At 38.9% G+C, this 24,226-nt stretch overlaps 1 protein-coding gene across 2 annotated transcripts; it reads left to right on the top strand.

Annotated features, from left to right (window-relative positions):
• Positions 1-851: 851 nt before the first annotated feature.
• RB195_000449 (uncharacterized protein) lies at positions 852-23,577 on the top strand (the record flags this gene model as incomplete). Of its 2 annotated transcripts, XM_064196805.1 has the most annotated exons (13): positions 852-968; positions 3,924-4,022; positions 12,112-12,318; positions 12,840-12,951; positions 14,143-14,234; positions 18,748-18,861; positions 18,959-18,961; positions 19,025-19,153; positions 19,843-19,973; positions 20,171-20,310; positions 21,775-21,912; positions 21,974-22,136; positions 23,361-23,577. In XM_064196805.1, 13 exons carry the CDS (start codon positions 852-854, stop codon positions 23,575-23,577), a joined length of 1,662 nt encoding a protein of 553 aa, XP_064052685.1. The 2 variants fall into 2 exon arrangements, with proteins under 2 accessions (XP_064052685.1, XP_064052686.1); XM_064196804.1 differs by lacking the exons at positions 852-968; positions 18,959-18,961 and having other exon boundaries at positions 3,978-4,022.
• Between the last annotated feature and the right edge of the window lie 649 nt (positions 23,578-24,226).

Consider the following 24,226-nt stretch of genomic DNA (forward strand, 5'->3'; position numbering starts at 1 on the left):
ATAAATGACTACAAGACTATAAAAACTATAAGGGGAACTATAAGAACTATATAAATAAATAGAATATTCAAATGTTAATAATTAGCAGCATATATCTTCCTAACAATATTTTTCTAAAGAAATGAACTAAAATAAAGAATAAAAAAACAGAACTAAAACAAGGCAAATCAACCGGCTATTTTTTTTGAGAACAACCCTCATGCGCATGTTTTAAGGATTAACTTTTACTTTTTACCTTACAAAACTCTGAAAGTTGTTTTGGAACAATTAATTTTTTTTTTGTTATTTTTCAGCCTTAGAAAAATCCAGGAGGCAAAAGTCAGCACTTGTGTTTAATTCGTACTTCTTGGCACGATGTTAAAAATAAAGATAAATAACTGATAATAAAATTGAAAATAGTAAAGTAACGGTTAAAAAAATTAAATTACTGGTTTTCTCCTCAAGTTAGACTTTATCAGCCATCCTAAATTTTTCGAAGAATAAATTATCTTATCTTTGTAGATGATTTTTCGCTAAAGATTTTCACTCAAAGGACAAATTTTCGCTGAAGGTCAGCGGAATGAACTTCACTACGATGGAATTAAAGTAATCAAATTTAGAGGATTTGCGGTCAGTAGTAGAGAGGTCAAATTCTCGAGTACTTCCCCCTCCGCCGCGCCTTCTGGCTAATTGCTAGCGGCTAGATCCCTTCCCCCCCCCCACACTCCGTAGGTGGCCGTAGAGGCATCCATTTTGCATCGCATCGAACATCGTCGCCCGTCCTTAGAATTTCAGTTATACGTTCGCTGTCACCAGGAGGAGAGCATTTTGACCTATATTGCCCGCAGGGCATCATTGATCCGCATTAGCCGATGTTCTACCTCGCCCAGCATCGCCTACGCCTATTCAGTGCATTCACACCGCTTCTCGTAGCTTCCCCTGGAAAACATCCATCATCATATCTTCCTAGCGTCAAGTTCTGTCAGCTGGTCAGCTGACTATGAACCTCAAAACTTAAAAAAAAACAGAATGTTTTGACCGATCTCATTTTTTGGTTGTGGACAAGTTTCCGAGATGGATGTAGCTCTACGTATCGAACCCCTTTTATCACGTATGACGTCATTTTCAAGTTTGATGCTCGTATTTGGTCGCATGGAAGAAAAAGTGGCGTCCAGAGTCTATTTATATTATTATTACATTATTTATTTGCAAAAAATAGCCCAATAGCTAATATTTCCGCTGTTAAAAATTAAAATGTTGTAATTTTTTAAAATCATTATTTCGGCATTATTACCACTATTTTTCTTTATTATTTTGCCATTTTATAATAATATTCTACAGTTAAGCATTACTTTACAAATTTAGTAACTTTCTTATCCAGGACTTCAATTATTTTTATCAAAAGAGAAATAGATTGGAACTGATAAAACTCATAGAAGTCCTCTCTCGTAGAGTTCCTTATTATGTAACTTTCGTTTTTTCGCATGTAACGAACCCACTGTTTCGCACTTTATTCGAAATCTTATAGGATTTGTAGTTGTTTACACTCATCGCCGAAAGTGTTCGGCCGAGTTGACGCGACGCATCCGCGGCGCGACGCTGCAACGCAAGCGCGTTCCGTGCTAGACGAACGCCCGTTCCGTTCTTTCTAATCTAGCCATAGACGCATTGTGTTGACACGGTTCAACAATAGATTTATTTATTTATTTATTTATTTATGTACATATAGAACACATACATACAGACATACAGAACGTATACATAAACTTCAAGATATGTGGTGCATTCACACAATCACACTGATTCGTGCGGCAGTAAACGTTGAAATGGCTTAATATTGACCAAAACAGCTCAAACACTGCTCAGCCAGCGATGCCTCCATAAAATATGAAAATTTTTTGACCACTCTACAGTTTCAACCTTCAAATCGGATTAAACTGAGTAATTATTACTATTATTATTATTATTATTATTATTATTATTATTATTATTATTATTATTATTATTATTATTATTATTATTATTATTATTATTATTATTATTATTATTATTATTATTATTATTATTACATAATATGTCCATTTTTATTTGGATTGGACTCCCCTTACTAAAGAGAAGCCTCAGAGGAGGCGAATCTAAAAATGGACCTTTTAGGTAGAAACAAACAATCAATCTTTTTTTTTAACCTTTTTCCTTTATTTTTTCCTTGTGATATGATTTGCAATATTCTGCTGCTGCCTTGTTCATTAACTCCAAAAAATTAATTAACTTAAATTCCGTAGCGTAGTAATTGAAAAAAAAAGACCAAAATAACTAGTATTACTAATATATGTTACAAAAGTGCGATGGTAGTTTCTTACCATGGTTGGGATGGGAAAAATCCTGAGCCATGACGAACGGATCATTAATTCAGCGTCGATTGAAGTGCGATCATTTTCGATCGATATTCATTTCAACACTTGCGAGCGCACGCACGCACCGAGTTCTGCAAATGCACCATTCATCTTAAATTATCAAGTTGATTCCTTTTAAATCGAACGTCTTCTTGAAAACCTTCGCATTACGCTGTTGAACCGCTTAAGTTGACCCATTTTTTATTTTTGCTCAATTTTAAAAAAAAATCACAAATCTATAAAATCAGCAAATCCATATAAAGACATCGGCAGAAGTCGATTCTGCCAAGGAGTCGCTTTCTGGAACTTGGTTGTACATAGTATTTTCCTAAAGTTTGATCACTTTCCCTTACCTTTTTTCCCTTTTTTTTTGACATTCACTTTTTCACTTATCCTTTCTATCACCACCCAGTTGAAAAATTCAGAGGTGAAAATTTTTCAAGGCTTAGATTTTTCGCCACCAGTTTCCCTTATAGTACTTGTTGCAATCACCTAAATATTAGAAGTAGCTGAAAAAGCGAGTATATAAATAAAATAATAATAAAATTAAAATTAATAGTAAGAATATGAATATAATGAGGTGAATAGAGGGATAAGCACATGAAAGCTCGATCAATAGAATATATCGTGTATGTTACCTCTATCCGATCATCTCTCCTTTCTCGAGAGATGATCCTCCATCCATACATGCAGGAGTTAATCCCTTCAACGCCAGCGCCAGCGAGAATGGTAGTGCCCTTGCCTTCGATGACCTCAGATTTAGTATTAAAATGTTAGGCGTACGGTTGATCAATTAACGCGACCTCCAGCCGAACGAACCTCCGCCACGGGGTCATCCTCGGGTCATCCTCGGTGATCTAGATTCCATGGTCGCGTGCGACCTTCAATTCTATTGCGCCGTGACCTCACAACCCCCAGCAACGCAATCCGTAGCCACCACCACCACAGTCAACTAACCAGGAAGGAGCTGTGTGCGTGTGTCAGTAGCATCAGCCACGGTTTTCCCCCGAGCAGACCCCAGTTTTCCCGGCTGCTTCCTGACTGGAATAGAATAAGTTCGTGATTCATAGTTCTCTTCGAATAAATTCCTCCTAACCGTCGTGGATGACCCTATTCCTGTAGACCTAAGGTTTTATTTGCTGCTTGTGCCACTATCAGCTGCGATTCGTCACGAAATGATAACGTTTGCACTGCTCGCAGCTCGCGAAGCTTGTTCTTGTTCATCTCTTCGAATAGGTCAAATCTAACAAATATCCGTGAAATTCGTGAAACTTTCCCCCACTTATTTTTTGCTAATATTATAGCTTTGTGCCAAATATATCTTCTAATGGAATTTAAAAAAACTTCACATCGATCATTCAATGAAATTTATCACCATTGATAACGGGTCATAGTTGGGGACAAGGACGGTGTGCGCTTTTTCCCAGGGATTTTTCCCAGGAACACTGCTTTTCAATTACGGGAACCTTTTCCTTTTTAATTTTTATTTATTCTACTTCTAATTAAGGGTTAATCTTTGTGATTTCGTTGTCCAGAGCGTCCTGCTTTCAGGCTGCTGCCGCCCGCAACCACCTCCTACAGAGTCACACTGGCGTGCCGGCGGTGATGCCAAATCTGCTACAGCACATCTCAGCGCTACGTAACGCTCAGGTCAGCTAATATTTTTTTCCTGCTTTTTTTTTCTTTTTTTTCCTCGTTCTCTACTCACCGCATTGTCTTCGTCCTCTTAAATCTGATCTATTTTACCTATTCTACTATTTTTAAAATTTATTCTAAATAATTTAATTTAAATCAGCTTTTGATTTTTAGATTTCTTTCAATATTATCCTAATTATTCTATTTCTAAATATTTTTTCGCAATTTTTTCTAATTCCAATACTTACTTGCGCTTTCATCTACGTTCATCTTTGTGGATCCTTTTCGCTGCCCAACCTCACCTCCTTCAGATTTCTTACCGTATTTTTCATCTTTGAGCGCTTAAGGAAAACTTAAGACGAGAACTTCGTGTGTTACTGACCGTATCAAATTTCCATTCATCTAGATATTTGTTATGAAAAATCTATCAATCTTGTTACGTAGGAGTTCTGTTCTCATTTTTCCTCTACGTCTGAGTTTGCAGTAGTTTATAATAATTTATTTCGACACGCCTATCTTTTCGTCATGCCACAAATCCACATTTATTTCACGGGATTTCGAGAAGGAGCGAATTTACAACTGCTTCAACAATTTTTTTAACTGGGATTAGTTTTAATTTCAACTTTCTGTTATCTTTCAAAATCCTTGTTACTGAGGAAAATCCAAAAGGCAACTCAAAGCCTCTAAAAAGTCATTTGGTTATGGATCGCTAGCTATCGCCCTACAAATTTTACGGGATTTTCTTTTAATGTGGGAATTGGAGTGAATGCTACGTATCGCTATCGTCCGAATAGTGAACAACTGAAATAAAAATATCCTTGATTAAAAATTTGGAATCACTAAACGAATAAGCTCGGAGCTCAAGCGAAAATTTCCTTTTTTTCAAAGAAAAGAAACTCTACATTTTACCTGAGTTTTTGTAGTTTTCTTTCCGTTTCCAAAATCAATTCCTTTTGGACGGGTGGTTACGCGTTCTTTTTTTTTGCTGTTGTTGTGGTAGGTCCGGAAAATTTTCTATTTTCTTTCTCCAACACGTGAAGATGACTTGAACACGTGAGATTACATCAAGGACCTTTGGCTGGCACAGTGGAAAGATCTGATTAAGATCTGATTGCAAGGAATTCTCGCCAAATTTATCGCTGCGAACGATGGTGAAGCGAGACGTGTGTGGAGAACGAAACTTCTTCTGGAAGATCGTACCTATGTCACTATACGACAGCGTATCCACAAACATGAAGCACTTCATGACTTCGAATTCCTCTGGATGCACATCTCAGAAACGATAAAAAAAAATTCAGGGCTTCAGCTACTTATTGACCATGAAATGCCTTTTTTCTGTCAGAAAAACACCTTTTCTTTGATTTTATTTTTCATATATTTCTTTAAATTTTCGATTGGTCATTAAGCACCTCAAATTCTAATTTATTGGATTTTTAACTTCGAAGCACAACTGATGTGCTCGAGACCAACTACGGTAGCACCTGTACAGATCCCAAATCCAGAAAAGATACGTAGACGTGATATCCTATTCCTTGGGATCAAGGGCGGTATGTGCGCGTGTTCTCGGTTCGGATCTGCAGCTTTGAGACAGGTCCCAGAAGGCGGCTATGAGAGAGATTTTGCTAAAAGTACCACAGAAATAGCATCTCAGAAAAATTTAAATAATTTATTTTGACTTTTATCTTCTTTTTTTCTGAACAAACTTCTTTTAGAGTAAAATTTTATTTACTCGTAGCTTAGAGCTGGTTCTCCTTGTACATAACAGAGTACTCGTTTTGTCAAACGTGGAAGATTAGCTGATATTTTCAATTCCATCAAGGGATCTGCTTCTTCCAGACAATTTTCATCCTTTTTTATCGTGGAAAAATCTAGATAACCTTTTTTATCGTAAAAAAAAAGTAGATAACGCTATCATATCATCCAGGACAACCTGTGTGAGCAATTTTCTAGAATGTTCTTGATATAGATTATAATGTTTTCCTTTTTTACGCCCTTTTCTTGTAGCGTTTGAAAAAAAAGGAAAGGAACAAAAAATTAACCAGAAAAATTTAAAGTCCAGTAGGAAAGAAAATTTTGCTCGATCCCATTCAACTTCATCTCTCAAACGGATATCTTCTCATATTTTGATGATCTTCGTTAGAAATCACCAGGCAGACAGAGAGATGGACAAGCAGCCGAACGGGCGACCAAACAAACAAACAAACAAACAAATAGACTAAAGTTATGACACTACAGTTTTTCTTATACTCTAGACTATTCGAAAATGGCAATGGCTTACCGAAAACGTTTCAATGCGAACTAAAATTGTGCTGGTAATAAGCAGCAAATACAACCTATATCTTACCTACTTACTTAATAAAAAAGATACAGGATGTGTTTGTTGCTACATCTCTATAATTTGTCAAATAACATCTAAAAATTCCGTATGTACATACGAATACTTCGAAATTCCTGAAATTTTTTTTCGCTCAAAATTTTTGAGGATCTGGTCCGTTCTAAGGTCTTAGCAGGGAAGCTTTCTTCTTAAGGTAAGATTTTATTGTAATGAACTTTTGTCAGAATTCTTTTCTGGTGAAGTACTTCTTTTCCGCCTTTTCGATCTTTTTTTGAACAACTTTATGGGGTTCTGTGAGCTTAGTTTTAGATAAGAAGGGAGTTGAAGGTTTTAAGCACTCATTTCCTCGGCACTTTTTTATGATTTTGTAGAATCCACCGATCGAAACCCGTTCAAAATCAGATGAGCGTGCCGTTCTTCTCGTTTTCCTCAGATATGCATCTCATGGCGAATTGATTCCGGTGTAGATACTTACTGCAAGCATCAATTACTCATTTTTGAAGGGGTTTGAACCCCGAAAGGAAACTTTATTTCGTTCCAATCCCTGTCTATAATGCATGACCTCTTTCCTAACCATATTTGGAAAAAAGCAGCATATCACGAAAGTGATGTTGTGATCTCAGGGCTAATATGGAGTTCCGGGTGTAGATTAAGAGTACGAGTGCGGCTCCGCTGAATTCCCCTTAATCGTCCCAAAAAAACCGCGTGGGAAGCGGCGTTTGTTCCCACGAGGCACGTTAGAACGCGTTACCCCTGTGCACGCACCGCATCCACAAGCGAGCGGTTGAGAATCGATAAGGTCTCCTCAGCGATCTATTCTAGTAAAATCAATTAATGAGCTGCTGAGGGGACCAACATTGTCAGTTTCGTGTTGACTTTTTTTTTTCGTGAATTTAACATTTTATTTGTATGTTGACCACTTTTATTCGTTATTTTATTTGTAAATGAAATCAACGGAATTACTGGATAAAACACATCCAGCATTACAAGATTACCAGCACAATCCACACCTACACTGCCTGGAACATGTACACATCTCATTAATCTAAGCTCATTAATCGACGAAGCTCATGAAGAGACTATTCACCTTTTTTATGTCATCAAGGATAAGTAATTCCTCTTTTCGACTGGTTAAGTAAAAAGAAAGAAATCTATGTATCATCCTAAAAACACAAGGAAATATTTATTTATTTATTTATTTATTTATTTATTTATTTATTCGCATACACAGACCAAAAAGAAAAAAAACATATTTGTCTATGTCAGGATAGTTAAGAAAAAGTCGGCAATATCTATAGTATCTATCCAGAACCGATTGTTAGTCACTACGTTCTTGATTTCCGACGCTAAATTAAATAAATATAAATAAATGAAAGTCATAAATGAAGATAAATCGACGATAAACACCAAAATTTCTCTTTTCCTTAGAATAATGTTGGATGAAACTTTTGATGTGGACGCGTGTCCAATCGGGATTAAATTAAATAAATATAGATAAAAAAATATAAATAAACATAAACATCGACGGTAAACATGAAACTTTCTCTTCTCTTTAGGGTGTTCTGATTTAAACAAACGATCTGAAATTAAAAATTAATTAATTTAAACGAAATTCAAACGATTTCTGATTTAAACGAACGATTTAAACATTTGATATCGCTGTTAATTTTTAATTTTTGACTTTTGTGTGACTTTTGTAATTCTGTGAAAAAAAACTGCTATGTAGACGATCAAGCCGTCGCCGCAACCCTGACAGTGACTCTAGGACGGGAGCGTGTGCGTCATCAAGGAAGAAGCTGGACTGAGGTCATAAGATCGTCACGAGAGATCCGCGAGCGTTAGCCGTTGACGTTAGCCTCCGTGAACCGGTTCCTCTAAGCGCTCTCTATAATTGGACTGGCGCTAAAGATCGGGGACTGAGAGCAAGAGGGGTTAAATATGCTCGCTTACATGCTGAAAATGATGAGAAATTTTGAGGCACGAGTTCAAACGGAGGGACTGACTAACCTCACTCGTAGCTTTGATCGTATTCTTTAATATTTTTCAAAAGAATTATTTTTTTCAAGTGAAGAGTTCAAATGCGGATTTGCCTCTTTGTCGCCGGTGGTCGGCTGGTCGTAAAAGATGAGCGCAAGTGGCGGCGGCCGTGGCGGCGACCAGCAAGGTCGTCGTCGTCGGTATGGGGAAGGCTTGAAACCAGTTCTGCTTGGCCGACGGCCAAGTGCTGTCCTCATGACTACGTCATGCCACCGCTGTGCGCTCATTGTCAACGCGCTCCCTGTCCGGATCTTTAAAGGACACAAATAGTTCAGTAATACAAATTGATTTTTGACAATGATTTCAAAATTTTCTCGAAAAAAAAAATCATGTGGAGGTGCCTATCACTCACTCAAGTTCTACAGGAAAAGAAAAAAAAAAGCTCAGGGAGAGATGTGTTTTCGGACCGAAACGCTGAATTGTTCCGAAAGAAAGGGGAAAAAAAAACTCTGATGACCTTGCTGTTCCCTTGTGAGGGTGACCCTGATAGATGAGAGTGTATAAATTTAAGAGTACCCAGAGTAACACACCTACCGGCCATTTATTAGTCTTCTTTGAAAAAGGTCAAACAACTGTCCTTTCGTTTCGCTTTCCTTGAAATACAGGCGACGTCGGCGTCGCACAATTTTCTTCCAAGAAAGTACATTTATTTTAGTTCTTCTCCCCCTTCCAGTACTGTAATCATAATATCTCTGGAGTCTGTAGATCAAACGTTCCTAATATCTTGAAACCTTGATATACTCTATGCCTATGTTTTCTATTAGCGTGATTACGGGATTTTTCGATGGGACCTTCATTTGCCTTACATTTCCGCTTTTCGGCCGTCTTCAAAGGCCTTAATAGAGGTTAATTAGAACAATCAATCATTTTAGAATTAGATCTTTGGTTCCCTCATTGGGACCCTACCATAATCTTCGAGTATTTTTTGGACTGATAAGGCATTAAATTTGTTGAGCGGAAGTTCATTATATCAGATCGTTCGAGAAATTTCTCACAACGGCCATTACAAAGTAATTGGAGGCTAGGCGTTAGAATTTGCATCATTCGATACACGGCAGCCATCTTCCTTCTAATGATTGTAATTTGCTTGGGAATTCAGGATGCCAGGAAATCCTGTAATCTCCAAGTCCTCTCTTCTCGAAACCTTGGCCCGCTGTGAACTTGATGTTTATGCTTTTTCTCTTTTTTTTTTCTTAACAAGACAAGGTTTTGATGGAATTTTATTAGTGGACTAACAGTGTTTCCACAAACTCATTCTAATCTGATATCCTGAAAATGGTCGGAGATTTTTGATGCCGTGCGTACGTGCATGTTATCCGCCACGAAAAAGGACTGCGCCATGCTCCACGGACAAAAAAAAATTGGGTTCCGATTTTTTTTTAGTGTTTTGAAGCAGGCAAAGTGTGTTTTTTCTTTGCTTGATTTGTTTTCCGGTGCACCATTGGTGTATGTGAATGGGAAATAAATAAATAAGTAAATAAATATTTCACACCCCATAGCCAAAGGGAAAAAACCCATAAATTTAGCCGATCATTTCACTTTCGAAGGTGTTCGCGAACGCCCTCGAGGCTTCTTCCTGCCCTGATGACCCAGCCAGCCAGAGCTGAGCCGGCGCGGCTGCATCCGTCGCCGTTGTCGTCCGCCGCCTTTGCATCTCTGTGCTCCTGTCGTCCCCTCATGGCGGTGAGGTCATACGTTGTTTTGCGGGAGAGTGGCGCGCTCGCCCTCAACCCCGCCTACTAATGATTCGAACGCCGGTAATAATAACCGCTGCCAGCCGGCTGGCTGGATTTTCGCCAAGTTGCGCGTGTGGTGGGTGTCTTCACCCATCCAGATGCCACCATCATCCCCGTATAACCTTGACCTATGTGTGTATGTGTGTCCGGAAGCCATCAGCAATTGCTCCGTATGTATGTGTGTATGTGTGTGTGTGTGTTAATGTGCTTATTGATGTGAGAGCTAGCACGGGGCTACGCATCTCAGTGTCAGAATTTATCTGTGAGCCAATAATGGGCATGAATATGCTGGCACGTGCTCTGTCCTGTGCCCTCGTCGCACTTCTATCAGTTCTTTTATCAGCGTGTCCTTAGCGTGTAGAGCTCCGTTTCGTTTCCGTCTCGTCGTTTGCCGTGCGATTCGCACGTCACGTCAACGTGGTCGTGGTGGCGGTGCTGTTCACACTGTTCACGTCGACCGTTCGGTTCACACAAAGTCACACGGCACCCTTCGACGCGCTTCGTCGACTTCGTTCGTTCGTTCGTTCCTTACTTCCTTCCGCGCGCGCTGATCATTCGCATCCGAACGTAAGCGCATCCGAACGCGTTCGCGGCCGGCTTCGTTCGTCAAGAAATGTCGGAACACTTCTTTTTTTGTGCCTTCGTTGCACCTTCAGTCTATCATCACCACCAGCACACACACACACACATCGATTGCTTAGCCTTTGACCTTCTCCGGGGCTGCCCTCATCTCATATTTTCCCTCTCTCTCACATTCACTTTCTCACTCACCCTCAGGTCTCCGGCCATGCTTTCACCTTCTCCTATTTCCATGGCCAATCTGTGTATTACTTCGGCCATCAATCTATCATCATCATCCCAGAGACCTATATTATACTAGAAAATAGAAATAATATAAATTATGTTTAATTTTTATTTTTATTTATTTTCATTTTTACTGTCTTATTTATTATTATATTATATTGTATTATTATACTAAAACTTTATCCCATAAAACTTAGGCGAAATTCTCGCTCTGTTCTTTCTCGTTTCTGTTTTTACGGTGTGCATCTACAGGTGTTTTTAACTGGATAACTAAATAAGTAAATAAATAAATAAAGTAGGAGCTGCTTCCTGTTTCAATCAAATGTCCCAGGTCGGATGTTTAAAAGAGTTTAAAAGCGAATATAGATGTGTGGTGGGCAGCTCAGTCACACGTGTTTGCTGTTATTCTGGCGTTACCTTGAAATTTGATCCGTCTATCCTGAAGAAAAATTCCTGCACTCTCTATATATATATGCATGGATATGCATGAATTTCCTCCTATATATGTACTCCTGCTATTTCTCGCTTGAATCCATGGATCTCATCTCATACCCATCACAACATGGAATTTTCCATAGTGATTCGATGAAAAAAAAAACAACAATTCATATCAATGTCATCGATTTTATTGTTTGTTTACACTTTTGAATCGTTTTGATTTTTAGCATTGATGATTAAACGTGGATTTATTTTCATTTTTGGAGGTCGTCACCAATATGTACCCGATATTGATTTTTCCTTTTGTCTCATAATTCAGGAATCAGTTACCATTAAACACGGACGGATTAATGAGAATTTTTTCCGCCCGATATTTTTCCTCTGCCACCTAAATTTTCTCACCGTAAATTTGTATTTGTGGAATTTTGGTGTGTTTTGAAGAGTTGGACACGCATTAGTGCCCTGGATGAAATAAATTGATGTTGTTGTTTTGTTGAATCCAAATTTGAACGGATATTAATAATTTAAACATGAACTCTTTTTTAGTGAGTTCAGCAAAATTTGCACCCTATAATGCCGTGCGCTCATATTTCTTCCGCCGGTGCGAAGGTTCCCTGTTCCTCCTCCTCCTCCTCCTCTTCCTCTCTCCCCGTATCTCTTCCTCTTCCTCTCCTTCTCATCACTCACACTCCTCGCTCGTCACCTGCATGTCACACTGAAAAGTCACAGCGATGTGGGTTTTTTTTATTTTCAGTTGGCTAATGCAGGCGTAATGTCCGGAGTGCGGGTTGGCAGTCCGCAGCGTGCTGACTCGATCTCATCCCGAGCGGCGGTGGAAGCGGGCAACGGGGCTGGCGGTGAGCTATGTGTCGTATGCGGGGACAAGGCAAGTGGACGACATTACGGTGCTGTGTCATGTGAAGGTTGCAAAGGATTCTTTAAACGATCCATTAGGAAACAGGTCAGTAACTATTTTTTTTGATCTTTTCCTTCTATCTGCCGGTGTAAATGTCCGTTAGCCGGCTGTTTGCTACACTCCATCCATACCGACTAATTCGTCGCTGTTGTCCTCGACATCGTCGTCGTAACCATTGAGATTGTTACTCTGACAACGCAAAGGTCGCCTGAGGGCATTATATACCCCCGGCCGCAGTGTCGCACAAAATGAGCTTGTGCACCTCCGCACTCGCCCTCCGCTATGATGCTGGTGGGGGCAGGAGAGGGGGAACGTGTGCGCCTTAATGAGGATCCATTTCCTAGAGGTAGAGGAGAGGAGAATAATGGAATGTATCATCATTTGTAGAAATACAATTATGACTGGCTCTGAAACAACGGTGAGAGGTTAGAAAGAATTTTTTTTTTAAAAAAAAGGGAAGTAGAGTTTTTATCTTCTAATTGATTCTTCTATCTGAAGTTTCAAATAAGCAATGAATAAATCCATTAACTCTTTTTTTTCATCCGATTTTTTTTCTTCTCTTTCAGATTGGATACATGTGTCGAGGTGCGAAAGATTGTCCTGTGACGAAATTTCACCGTAATCGATGTCAGTATTGTCGATTAAAGAAGTGCCTATCGATGGGCATGCGCAGTGAGTGTAAGTACTGTAATATTTTTGGTTCATACGTTTTCGTCCGGAAGGAGGCAAAACGCACGAAAATAGGGATGGTACGAAATTTCAAGGAAAAACGTTCTCAACGTGATCAAATTTTACGCATTTCCCTTGTTTATTGTTTTTTTTCGTACTCACTTTTTTCCTTGCTATGGTGATAGTTCCATGATAGTTCTTAATGCTCATCAAAATTTTTCAATTCCTGCTCACCTGAAATTTCACGGAGGTTGATTTTCCAATAGAATAATTCCTAAAAAATAGTCCTGCCGTTTCCCAAATGGCTGATTCTCTGGAAAAGGAAGTGCAGCCTACCTTTAATTTGTAAAAATAAAAAAATAAAATGGTAAAAATAAATAAAATTAATTAATAAATAATTATGCTTATAAGACTTTCGTTTTTTTTTCTGTAGGAATTCGCAAAAGAGAAGAAAATGAGGAAAGATCTTTTTTCTTCCTTGCTTTTTTTCTGCTCAGCTAGAAACAATCATTCGAAATTCGTTTTCCGGCTTTTGTTAACATTAACTTTTGAAGTAGGATCTGTTTCTCGTTCCTAAACTTTTTCATTTTCATTTTTCTTAAGCTTTGCTTTTTTGCGTTTTCTTTTTGCGTAGGAGTGTTCTGAAGGAACTTCCTCTTTTTCTTTTTTGAAAAAAAAATCCAAAACAACAACATCTCAGCGTCATCCCCCGCTCATCTCAGCCATCTCTAACTAATCCTATCCACCCCTTCCGTGTCTACGCGTAGGCAGACTGTATCGCCGCCCGGCCGCCCACCCCGACGGGGACGGGACGGTGTCTATGGTAACCTAGGCGTTCGGTTTCGGTAGAGCAAAACAGGCTGGATCGATTTTCACGACATTCATCTATAGCTGTTCTAATTAGCAGTCTGCATGTCACGAATAACAATTATCGCCCCACCCTGCCATGCAATGCACACACACACACACATACACGCGCCCACAGCTAGTCAGACGGGCGCCATGCGGCGGCGGCGGCGGCGGTGTCCAGCCGGAGCAAATCTGAGAGCAGGTCAACACACACACACTCACACACACACACACACCGGCCGGCATCAGAGCCGCTCTAGTCGATATCCGTCATCGAGGCAATCCGTTGGTGCCTCGATGAACTCGTTTCAGATATGAGGAGATCCGTATGTATGTACCTCTTTTTTTTAGCGGTCCAAGCTGAACGTCGCCCCGTTCAACAGGTATGTGTGGACAGCCCGCCCACTATGGTACCGAATCACAACGCATCCGGGAATTCATCGGTAAGTGCAGTCAGTACTACTTAGCCGGTTTAAAGGTCTAGAGGTGGAATTACCCCGGAGGAGGTGAATTTACCACAATTGAAAAGAAAAAAAGGAAGAGGAAAACGAAAAACAAAAAAAAAGAGAGAAGAAAAACATTCTCTTGGGAGAAAAATCGTTTTCGGTCTGTTCTACCTAGATATATACACACAGCCGTTGTCCTGGATAAGCAAATATATTCCGCCCCAACGGATCCTTGTTTCACACTACATTCAATGAGAAATTGCTAGAATGTAAAGTCTGTTCAAACTAAAAATTTCACACAATTTGGACCAGTGGGTCGTGAAACTTAGAACAGTGAAGATATGGAAATTGGCTATAAAATATTATATAATATGTAATAGTAGTTCTGTAATATAATAATAATTATAATAATAGTAATAATAATAATAATAATAATAATAATAATAATAATAATAATAATATTAATAATAATAATAATAATAATAATAATAATAATAATAATAATAATAATAATAATAATAATAATAATAGGAATAACAATATAATGTCACAGTTTTGTAATGTTTGACCTGAAGCAACTTCAGGATTCAATTACTTGAACTTAGGACAGCGATGAGACTGAGAGATTGCTCTTAACTGAAGTTTTCTGGATTTACTCTTCTCAATAAAAAAAGAAAGTGCTTCGCGAATTTCTATACGGTGACCTCTGATAATTATGCATACTAATCTTCTAGAATTTTTAATCAGTACAGTCAAGGAAATCCCCTCAGAAATTTCTGGAACGTGAATTACTAACTCTCGATGGAACTTTATTACATTATTTTACCTCTATCATTCACACACAAGTAAATACATAATATTAGGTCTTTGCATGTCTTTTTCCCACTTTTGAAAAAAAAATCCAAAATTTTTTTATTTTGTTAGTACAATGCAGAGATTAAAAAAGTAGTTATAATCATTATTAGTAACGTGTAGCCACTTAATAGGCAAGATCTCAATGCCCTACATCCAGAAGCGAGAAGCGCTATGCGACGATAAAAAGTCGTTAAGTACGTTTTTGAGGTCATCGTGGTCTTTGAAGTTTTTTTTTGTGCGGATCCTGCTTCAGGGCTCGGGACAGGTGATAGACGAACGGGATTAGGTTCGGGCTAGAGGGAGGACGAGGCACGATCGTCCAGTCCAAGCCATCCAGAAATTACCGCCGCGTCACCTTTGCCGAGTGAGCCCACGTGTTGTCTTCCAGCAGTGCGATCTCGAGGGATTTTGGGGGGTTTTCGCACACTGTACCGGGCGACTCATCTGGAGTTCTTCTGTTTCATGTAGAGACTGGAGTTGACTGTCTGATTACCCTTTAGCGTCTCCCAGGATGGAGCACGTTGCGAATTTCAAAATACAAAAAAAAAAATTGAAAGTGAAAAAAGATATGCAAAGATTCAATAGAAAAGGAACATTTCGACCGGTTTGTATTCCTTGTTTTAGAATTCTGATGTTGTTTTTCCGTCAATAAATTGTTTTTTTTTGTCGGAATCAGATCCACGTTAATTTTTTATTTTCTCAGTCGAATAAGTGTGAACGATTACCCTTTTAGGTCTAGGGATGCTCCCGAATCTCGTAATTCCTGGACCTGTAAGTGCAGTGTTTCGAATAATTGCCACTTTTGAAAACCGGACAGCGAACCCGGTTCGGTAGAGGAAGTAACCTAACAGTGAAATTTTTCCGCCAATGCTGTCTTTGCGGTTATATCATCCAAATTTTACATCTGACCTTAGAAATTCATGTTGCTTTCGTTTTTACATCTCGAATTTCTCAAAAAAAAAGTGAGGCTCCGTTTCTGCATGCAAGTGGGGAAAACTCCGGAAGTAGGTCAACACAGGATAAGAGAGCTTTGAGTGATTCTTCTGTTGGAGCAGAATACGCTGAGGTGGTTATCATACATGCGACGTCTTTGGAAAAACTGATGCAGATTTGGTTGAGTCTTGATGAATCTAATTGCACTGAAGTGGGATCGGAGCGGTCTAATCCAGAACGGGTAATAGGATTAGAAGTTCGGACCAAAACGCAGTAAACTGTGGTTAATATGTGGGAATAAGGGCAGCGGTCCATATGTTGAAGTTTTTCCTTGTTAGGAGTTTGGATCCGGTGAGACCGAATACCAAATGGTGGGTAGAGGAACTGGGAAATTTTTAAAAAAGTGAAAAAATAGGGGGAACAATAGTGATTGGTATCAAATATCTCTGGAGATTCTCAGCCGAATTTCAAATGTTTTTGAGCTCAATTAATTCAAAAAAATTTCTAGGATTTGATTTAGTGATGATTTTTTTTAACGATGATAGTATATATACACTCGCGTACAAACCTAACGCCTTTTACAGTTAGGATCCCAACTAGAAATTAAGTTTGGGAGAAATTTAATTTAATTTTTCGAGGAAATGCTGATAAAAAATACTGTACACAAGATCATTGCAGACCATTGTTTTGGAGTGATTGAAAAGTGTGAAAGAAGACGAATTTTCAAAATTCCCTAACTTTTCTTCCTAGAGTTGAAAGAGATGACTTCTTTTTCTTGAAAGAGCGCGCATGTTAACATACGTACAGTTACTGGGTACGGTAATTCTACACAAAGTTGTAACGATCGTTGGTGTTGTTAGATGACTGGAAAACCAGTGTATCCTTGAGTCCCACTCGAACAACGACTACTGTAAGGTCCTCTCGGACAGCATCGCACGAGAAAATGAGAAGAGCTTATGGTTGATGGTACTGACCGCATCCGCTACATAGGTCTGCTAGTTCACTGGAAAACCAGTGATAAACTTTGAGTTCTTTGTTATAAAATGGAACAAAGTGGATTGAATGGTGGACAGAAGAAAAAACAGTGAATTTCTGTTAATGTTTTTTTTCTGGTCTCTTATCGCTAAAAAAAGATTTTTATTTTTTTTACTGATAAGAAAGCAAAAAAAGAAAAAGAAAAAAAAAACATTGACAGAAACTTCTCCTTTTTTATTTTCAAGATTTTCTCGGAACATTTCTGGAGAATCTCGAGATCTCTCATCACCGAAAAAAAAGATTTTCTCGAAACATTTTTGGAGAACTTCGAGATCCCTACAAATATTTTAAGAATAATGCATGAAAATAGATAATTTTGAGATAAAATAAGACTACAGCAGCCTAAAAATAGTGACTACTACTACTTTGTATTGACCCGTTTTGAAGATTACTAAGGTATTGCTGTCCAATATATCCTGTCACCGTGGAAACGTGGTGGTGGTGTCAAGTTATCAGTGTCTGTGTGTATGTGTCGAGATAAGGTTATCCAAACGAGGTGAGGTATGAGGTCAAGTACAGAAGTCTCTTCTCTTCATAAGGCGGAAAACAAATAGTTTGCTAAATTAATGTGGGAGCAATTAGCAACGTCAGCTACACGAAAAAAATAGGTTAGTAAGGAGGGTACGGTAGAATTCTATTCGTCTTCGACCAATGTATCTGTAGAATCTTTTCAGATAGTCCTCAACGTTGAATTCTGAAGTGTAGTTCTAAGTGCGCGCTTCAAAACGACACATTGCTTAGATTTTAACGCGTAGAATTTCCAAAAAAAGCAAATCGTAGGATAACAGTTTTTTATATTTTGCTATTCCTATGGAATTATAAAAAAACTTACAATTGGAAGAAATACAACTTCATTTAAACGTTATCCTGCACCAGTCTTATTTTTCTTTAATCTGAATTCCTAAAAAAAAAACAGACTTATTTTTTCTAAACTGAAAAACTGACTTAAGAAGAAAAACTAGGAACTTAAAACATTTAAACTAAGTTAGAGATCTAAAATTTTTACCTAATTTTTTAAAATTTTTACTTTTGCTTTTTTCATAGCTCCTTATTGATCACCAAAGAATTTAAGTTTATTTTTGTACGTCCACATGAAACAAATTGATTGATTTCCTTGATCTTCCAATTTCTGTAGTTTTGTTGATTTTTTGTACCCACACAATAAGGAAACTGGTAACTCGTACAAAGTATCAACGACTTGTGTCTTTTTAGCTTATTATTATTAGATAATTTATTATTAGATAACTATTAAATATTTTGGCAATTGAATAAATATTTTAAAAAAATCACTAACAAATACAAGTAAGGAATACTATAGTAGTAAATCAATGGTAGTACGTTAATCTCAAGGAATCTTGTCCTCTAATCCAGTTATAATTATTGAATACTTCAACAATTGAATAGATAATAAGTAATAAAGCAATAAATAATTATTACAATGTAGTTTATGAATATAACACATAAAAATAATAAAATAATGATATAATAATAAATAAAATAATAATAAATGATAGAAAAATCAGTTACAGGTGCAAGTAGCACGTAAACTGTTCTAGATGGGATTAATTTATTTATTCTATGTTTAGTCATACATGAGGGTGAGAAAAAAGTGAGGTATTGATATCTCTTAATGTCCCTGGGGACTAGTTTGAGTTGTGCTTTCGTCTGATCGGCGGCGTAACTTAAGGCACTGGAGGGGAATCCTTTGATGAATGGGCTGTTGGCGATCGTGAAAAACGACCATGAACAGCTAGCGGAACGGGAGAAGACGACGACGACTACGACGACGACGTCGACGATGGTGGCATCAACGAAAAAGGACGACGGAGCCAGCTCACCGATGAGCGCTCTCACAAGGCCTATCAGCGCCAGCCCAACAACGGACTTTCGGCGTTAAGAGGGTGGGTTCCAGGGGAATCCGGGGGGTTTATGATCTCATCAAATTTTTCTTCTTATTTTCCTAGGATTCTATCGGTGAAGATGAATCCGGGATTGATGTGATGACTGTGATAGGAATGGGTCCGTCCGAATCACCGTCTTCGTCTGGAACGGCATCTTCTATCAGCGAGGATGGGCCTATCTTCAACGTTGAGGTCACCTTTTATTTCTATTTTCTTTTTTTAAAATGAAAACCCTCCCTCTTTCTCGTAGATCGGCATTTTCTTTTGCGACCACGACTATTTTTGTTCGCTTTTATTTTTATTTTTCTTTAAAATGAAAACTATCCGAAAACAACTTTTTTTTGACAAATGCCGCTATCTTCGGTCGCTTTTATTTCTTTTTGAAACAGAAACTCTCTAAGAGCAGCGTTTTTTTTCCTTTTTTTTTTTCTTTTTTTTTTGCGAATGCGACTCTCTTCGTTGTAAGTGAATCGATCAACATATATCCGTGCGTTGGAACAAAGCTGACTTTCTTTTCTTTTTTTTTTTGTTTTTTTCCAAGTTTTATGAGTTTTTATTAGTAGCCAATTCTGTGTTAGACACCATCTTTAAAACGATCCACCTTTTCATTTTAGTCTCTATCTTTTTTTATTTTATTTTTTGACCTTTTGAAGTCCTCTATTTTTTATCCGAAAACGTTATATGAGGCATTTGGATGTACGGATGGTACGATTTCATCTTTATCCGTGAAAAATCGATATTTCATCAAATTCTGAGGCAATTCCTCGTAGATTCACATGCTGACACAAAGAGAACTTAACTGATTCGCTTGCCAGGACACATAAAACGCTCAGCAAGTGGTCGACGGACATCTGAGCGACGTCTCTCTCTCTTTCTTTCAGCGGTGTCGCTTTGAACTACCAGTGCCACATCCACCTCCCGCCGAGCTCAACATTCAATTCATATGTGAGACGGCAAGCCGACTACTCTTTCTATCCGTACATTGGATGAAAGACGTTCGTACAGGCCTAAAGTGAGTGTTTCATTCGCAAATCTCCTAAAGTGTACGTATGGCGCAGTGCCTACGAGCGCTGCAGCGGAATGACGATATGACAACGTGAGACACGTGATCGATTCCTCTAAGAAGTTCTGACCGCCGAAAATAATTTGCAACAAGGGGGAACTGTCGCCAAACACTACACTGACCCTTATTGATTACATTGATTCCAGGCCGATCACTTTGGAATCGGTGATGAAGACGAAATGGTGTGATTTATTCGTGTTGGGACTAATGCAATGCGCTGAGGATGTTGGGCTGATCAGAATGCTCGAGGCAATGAATAATCATCTTGCTGCTTGTAGCAGAGTCGGTGAGATGATCGCATTATTCCTAAAATGACACTTTAATTCCTCCTTAAGCTATAAATACTAGCTATAAAACTGCTACAAATGAACAAGTACCGTAATAATCAGGAGTCAGGTCCTTATTTAATATTTCAATGTTTTAGTGTAGCTCAAATGGTACTTGCAGGGAAAAAAACGACCAACAGCTGTCATTTTTAGCGCTGCACTTATAAGGTCAATGGCAGCGTATCACGAACGTAGTGTGACAAATTGATGCGAAGCGAAGACATAGAGATTGGAGTGTAGATTACGAGTACATTTCCCCTTAATCGTCGTGAGAAACGGCGTGAGAACGGGGCACAACGTTTATTCGAACTTTTACTCCTACGAGACACGTTAGAACGATGCGGCATCCAAAGGCGAGCGGTCGAAGGTAGGACGTTGTAACGTCCTTCGTAGGAAATGAAGCGGTTCCCACGCCGTTTTTTTAGGACCTAAAAGGGAAATGGTGAGGACCTACATCTTCGTAATCTACACCTAAAACTCTGTTTTTTTATTCCTACGAGATACGTTAGAACGACGCGGCATCCAAAGGCGAGCGGTCGAAGGTAGGACGTTGTAACGTCCTTCGTAGGAAATGAAGCGGTTCCCACGCCGTTTTTTGCACCTAGAACTCTATGTTTTTTTTCTGAAAAAAATCAATCGGGTCTTCTTGGCAGCCTTTTCAAGAAAAACCAATGAAGAGGCTGCTATTAGAACCGAATCGTGTAGAAGAGTAGCACGTTCTAACGTGCCTCGTAGGAATTAAGGCGGTTCCCACGTCGTTTTTTAGCACGTTTATATGGAATCGGGTTGGGGCACACTCATATTCGTAATTTACACTCCGAACTTTAACTCTAACTCTTTTTTTAATAATCAGGTTCCCACACTACGTCAAATTCGTGATAGGCAGCCTTCAAACATGGTTCGAATATTTTTTTTATACCCGTAACGGTTATTCATCAACTCTTTCCGACTTCTTCAATGAGTCAAATATCTAGAGTTGGCTGTGTCATGCTGAAACGTCCAGAAATGAAGGATTTAAGAGAGTGCTCGTGATTTCTAGGGCACCATAAGCAATGTATTAAAAAAGAAGCTATATTCGGCAGTGAATTTACGAATTTATGGAGGTGGAAGTCGATTTTTTATGTGAAGTAAATACCGAGGGAACGTCAGCAGTCTTTAATATGGTTAACGTTGTTTCGGCATCGGTATCGTTTTCGTTAGATTCTGGGAAGTCAGGATAGTTGTAGTCTGTCCTCTGAAATGTGTCATCAGGAAAAAATTATTGTCCTAGCCTAAATGGAAAGGGTGTGAATCGCCTACTCACCCTATTAACGGTGTTGTGACGACCTTAGCAGGTCAGTAGTAGAATTTATCGTTACAGTGCTTTCAGGAAAAGGAGTGAAAGTCTTGATAAGAAGTTTACTTACATTTTTTCTTACTTACAGGGCAGTTGAAATCGGAAAAATTCGAAGAAGTCAGTCAGCAAATCAACTATCTTCTGTTGCTTGTTAGCCGCTTTGCAGAAGCAAAATTAAGTCCAATGGAATTCGCATACCTGAAATTGGTGTCGTTCACCTCGAACGGTTTGTTGCTGTTTCCTGCTCGTCCTCCGCTGTGAATATTCCCGAAAATTACACAGTTTAGATATCCCAGCTTCCACTTGTGCTGCTGACACTCGGCCGGTGAATGTTACTGCTTGCCAGGAGCTTTACGAGCACGTTGTGGCCTCGTCGTCCAGCGATGATTCCACTTCTGAAGACAACGAAACACATGTTACTGCTTCTTCAGTTGGAGCTGCTATAGAGAGGTAATGGATCAACCTATAGTACACCTGATGGATAAAAACAGTGAAAAAAAGGATAAAGTTTGTGGCGTTAAACAATCCGCTTGGGATGCGCCACCATGTTTACTTCGATTCAGAATCGTTCGAGGTTTACGAACGCGTGTCTATCGTGTACCATGACTTGTTGAGGTTAGCCGATCACTCAAATCAAATGCTTTTATCCTCCCTGATAAGTCTAAAATCAATCTATTGGCAACGGAAAAATGAAAGACTCTACTATATCCTGGAATAGACCGATACCTATTTAAATAAAAGGTGTTTGAAATACTCAGAGTAGATATTTATAGCAACTTATGCACATTTTCTCGAAGTTGCTTTTTTCTCCGTGCAAAGTTATTCCGACAAATTATCTAGTTTTTCCCACAATATTCACGCTATTTTGTAACTTTGCCACGGATACTATAAAAAACAAGATGGTTCTACGTAATCTCTAAATTCCCAGACTACTGATTTTTAATGGATATTCCCTACTCTAAAACTTCTCCGCTTTTTCTCTAAGAGAACATTTTTTTTCGTATTTCTCAAGCCTGATTCTATGATAGCAGTAGATGAGAGAAATGGAAAGTCTGGAAAAGTTTGAAAATTTTGAAAAGCTCGCTGAACAAAACACCGAGTGCTACAGAATGTATGCGTTGATACAAGAACTCTACATTCACGATAACCGTGGTGTTTTTCAATCCAGCGAAACAAAAATTTTAACGTCTAGGCGTTAAAGAGAGATAGAAGTTAATTTCCAGTTTTTTCAGTAGGTTTGGTAGCTGAAAAGAAAAGAAATGCATACTTTCTTTTGTAACCTTGTAACAAATAATAAATAGAAATAAATAATAAATGGGCCAGGTGTAGCGCAGTCGGTAAGAAGTTCCGCTATGACTGCACGAGTGGGTCGATGGTTCGAAATCGTTCTAGCTCCAACTAAGCCTTTCATCCCTCCGTGGTCGATAAATTGGTACCAGACTAGTCTGGGAGGATAAAAACACTGACTTCGTACATCGGTTGGCCCCGCGGAAGTGGTTGTGTATAGGCCAGTTACGCGTTCGTGAACCTCAAACGATTCTGAATTGAAGTGAACGTAGTGGCGCATTCCAAGCGGATTGATTAACGCCAGACACTTTATCCTTTTATCCTTTATCCGTGATAAGCGGCAAAAAGTACGGAAAATTTCAGCAGTTAAAAAGGTACCCTTTCCAGATATTCACGTCTGCTGCAATTGTTGCCGAATCTACGATGGTTTCGTGAATCGGTGTTGGTTGAGCTGTTTTTTTCCGGCTTAATCGGGAACCTCTCAATCGAAACGGTGATCCCGTTTGTGCTAAAAATGGATGTGATGAATGTGTTCGAGCCAACACAAGGTTCCGACTCGATTCTGCCAAGCGCTAGCCTGGCTAGCATGCTCTGCGGCAAGTAGTAGTATAGCACTACAACGCTTCTGTGCTCTTCAGCACTTCTACTAGCCTTTTGTTTTTCTCCTCCTCCCTCACATGTGGAATGTGTACATAATTCACTCATCATCATAACCATATTCGTCAGAGAATTATGATAGTTCACTAATCGTCTTGTGCTTTCGTCTTTCTTCTGTGAGAACTTTTACCTGGATCATATCCCGACTAGCCTATAGATGATATACATATACGTTTTTTTTTCTTCTTAAATATATTTATATATTATGATTGATTGATCACCCCGCGTGTTTTCAATATTTTGGTTCCGGTGTTGATGATACGTATTTGCTGTTGTTAGAACCCAGTTCGAAATTTTTTTTACTCATGTCTTCTTGTTCCATTCGCTAGGGGTCGACTGGCAGAAGTCACAGAACTGCCAAGTCGTGTTTTGTTTCTTGCTTCGTTTCTTTGCGATGACCGATCACCCATCCCCCTTAGAGTCAACGGCTTTATCATGAGCTTTAGACAACCGGCTTGATCAACCCGCGTGGACAACCGAGGCCGGGAGGCGCTGCACCGCCCTGGCCTCCGTCCACACCTACATACACCCACACCCATACATACAGCCACACACAGAACTCGGCCGATTCCCACGCTGAACCCATCCATCCACAC

The sequence above is a fragment of the Necator americanus genome, chromosome IV (genome assembly GCF_031761385.1).
Source record: "Necator americanus strain Aroian chromosome IV, whole genome shotgun sequence".
Lineage (NCBI taxonomy): Eukaryota > Metazoa > Nematoda > Chromadorea > Rhabditida > Ancylostomatidae > Necator > Necator americanus.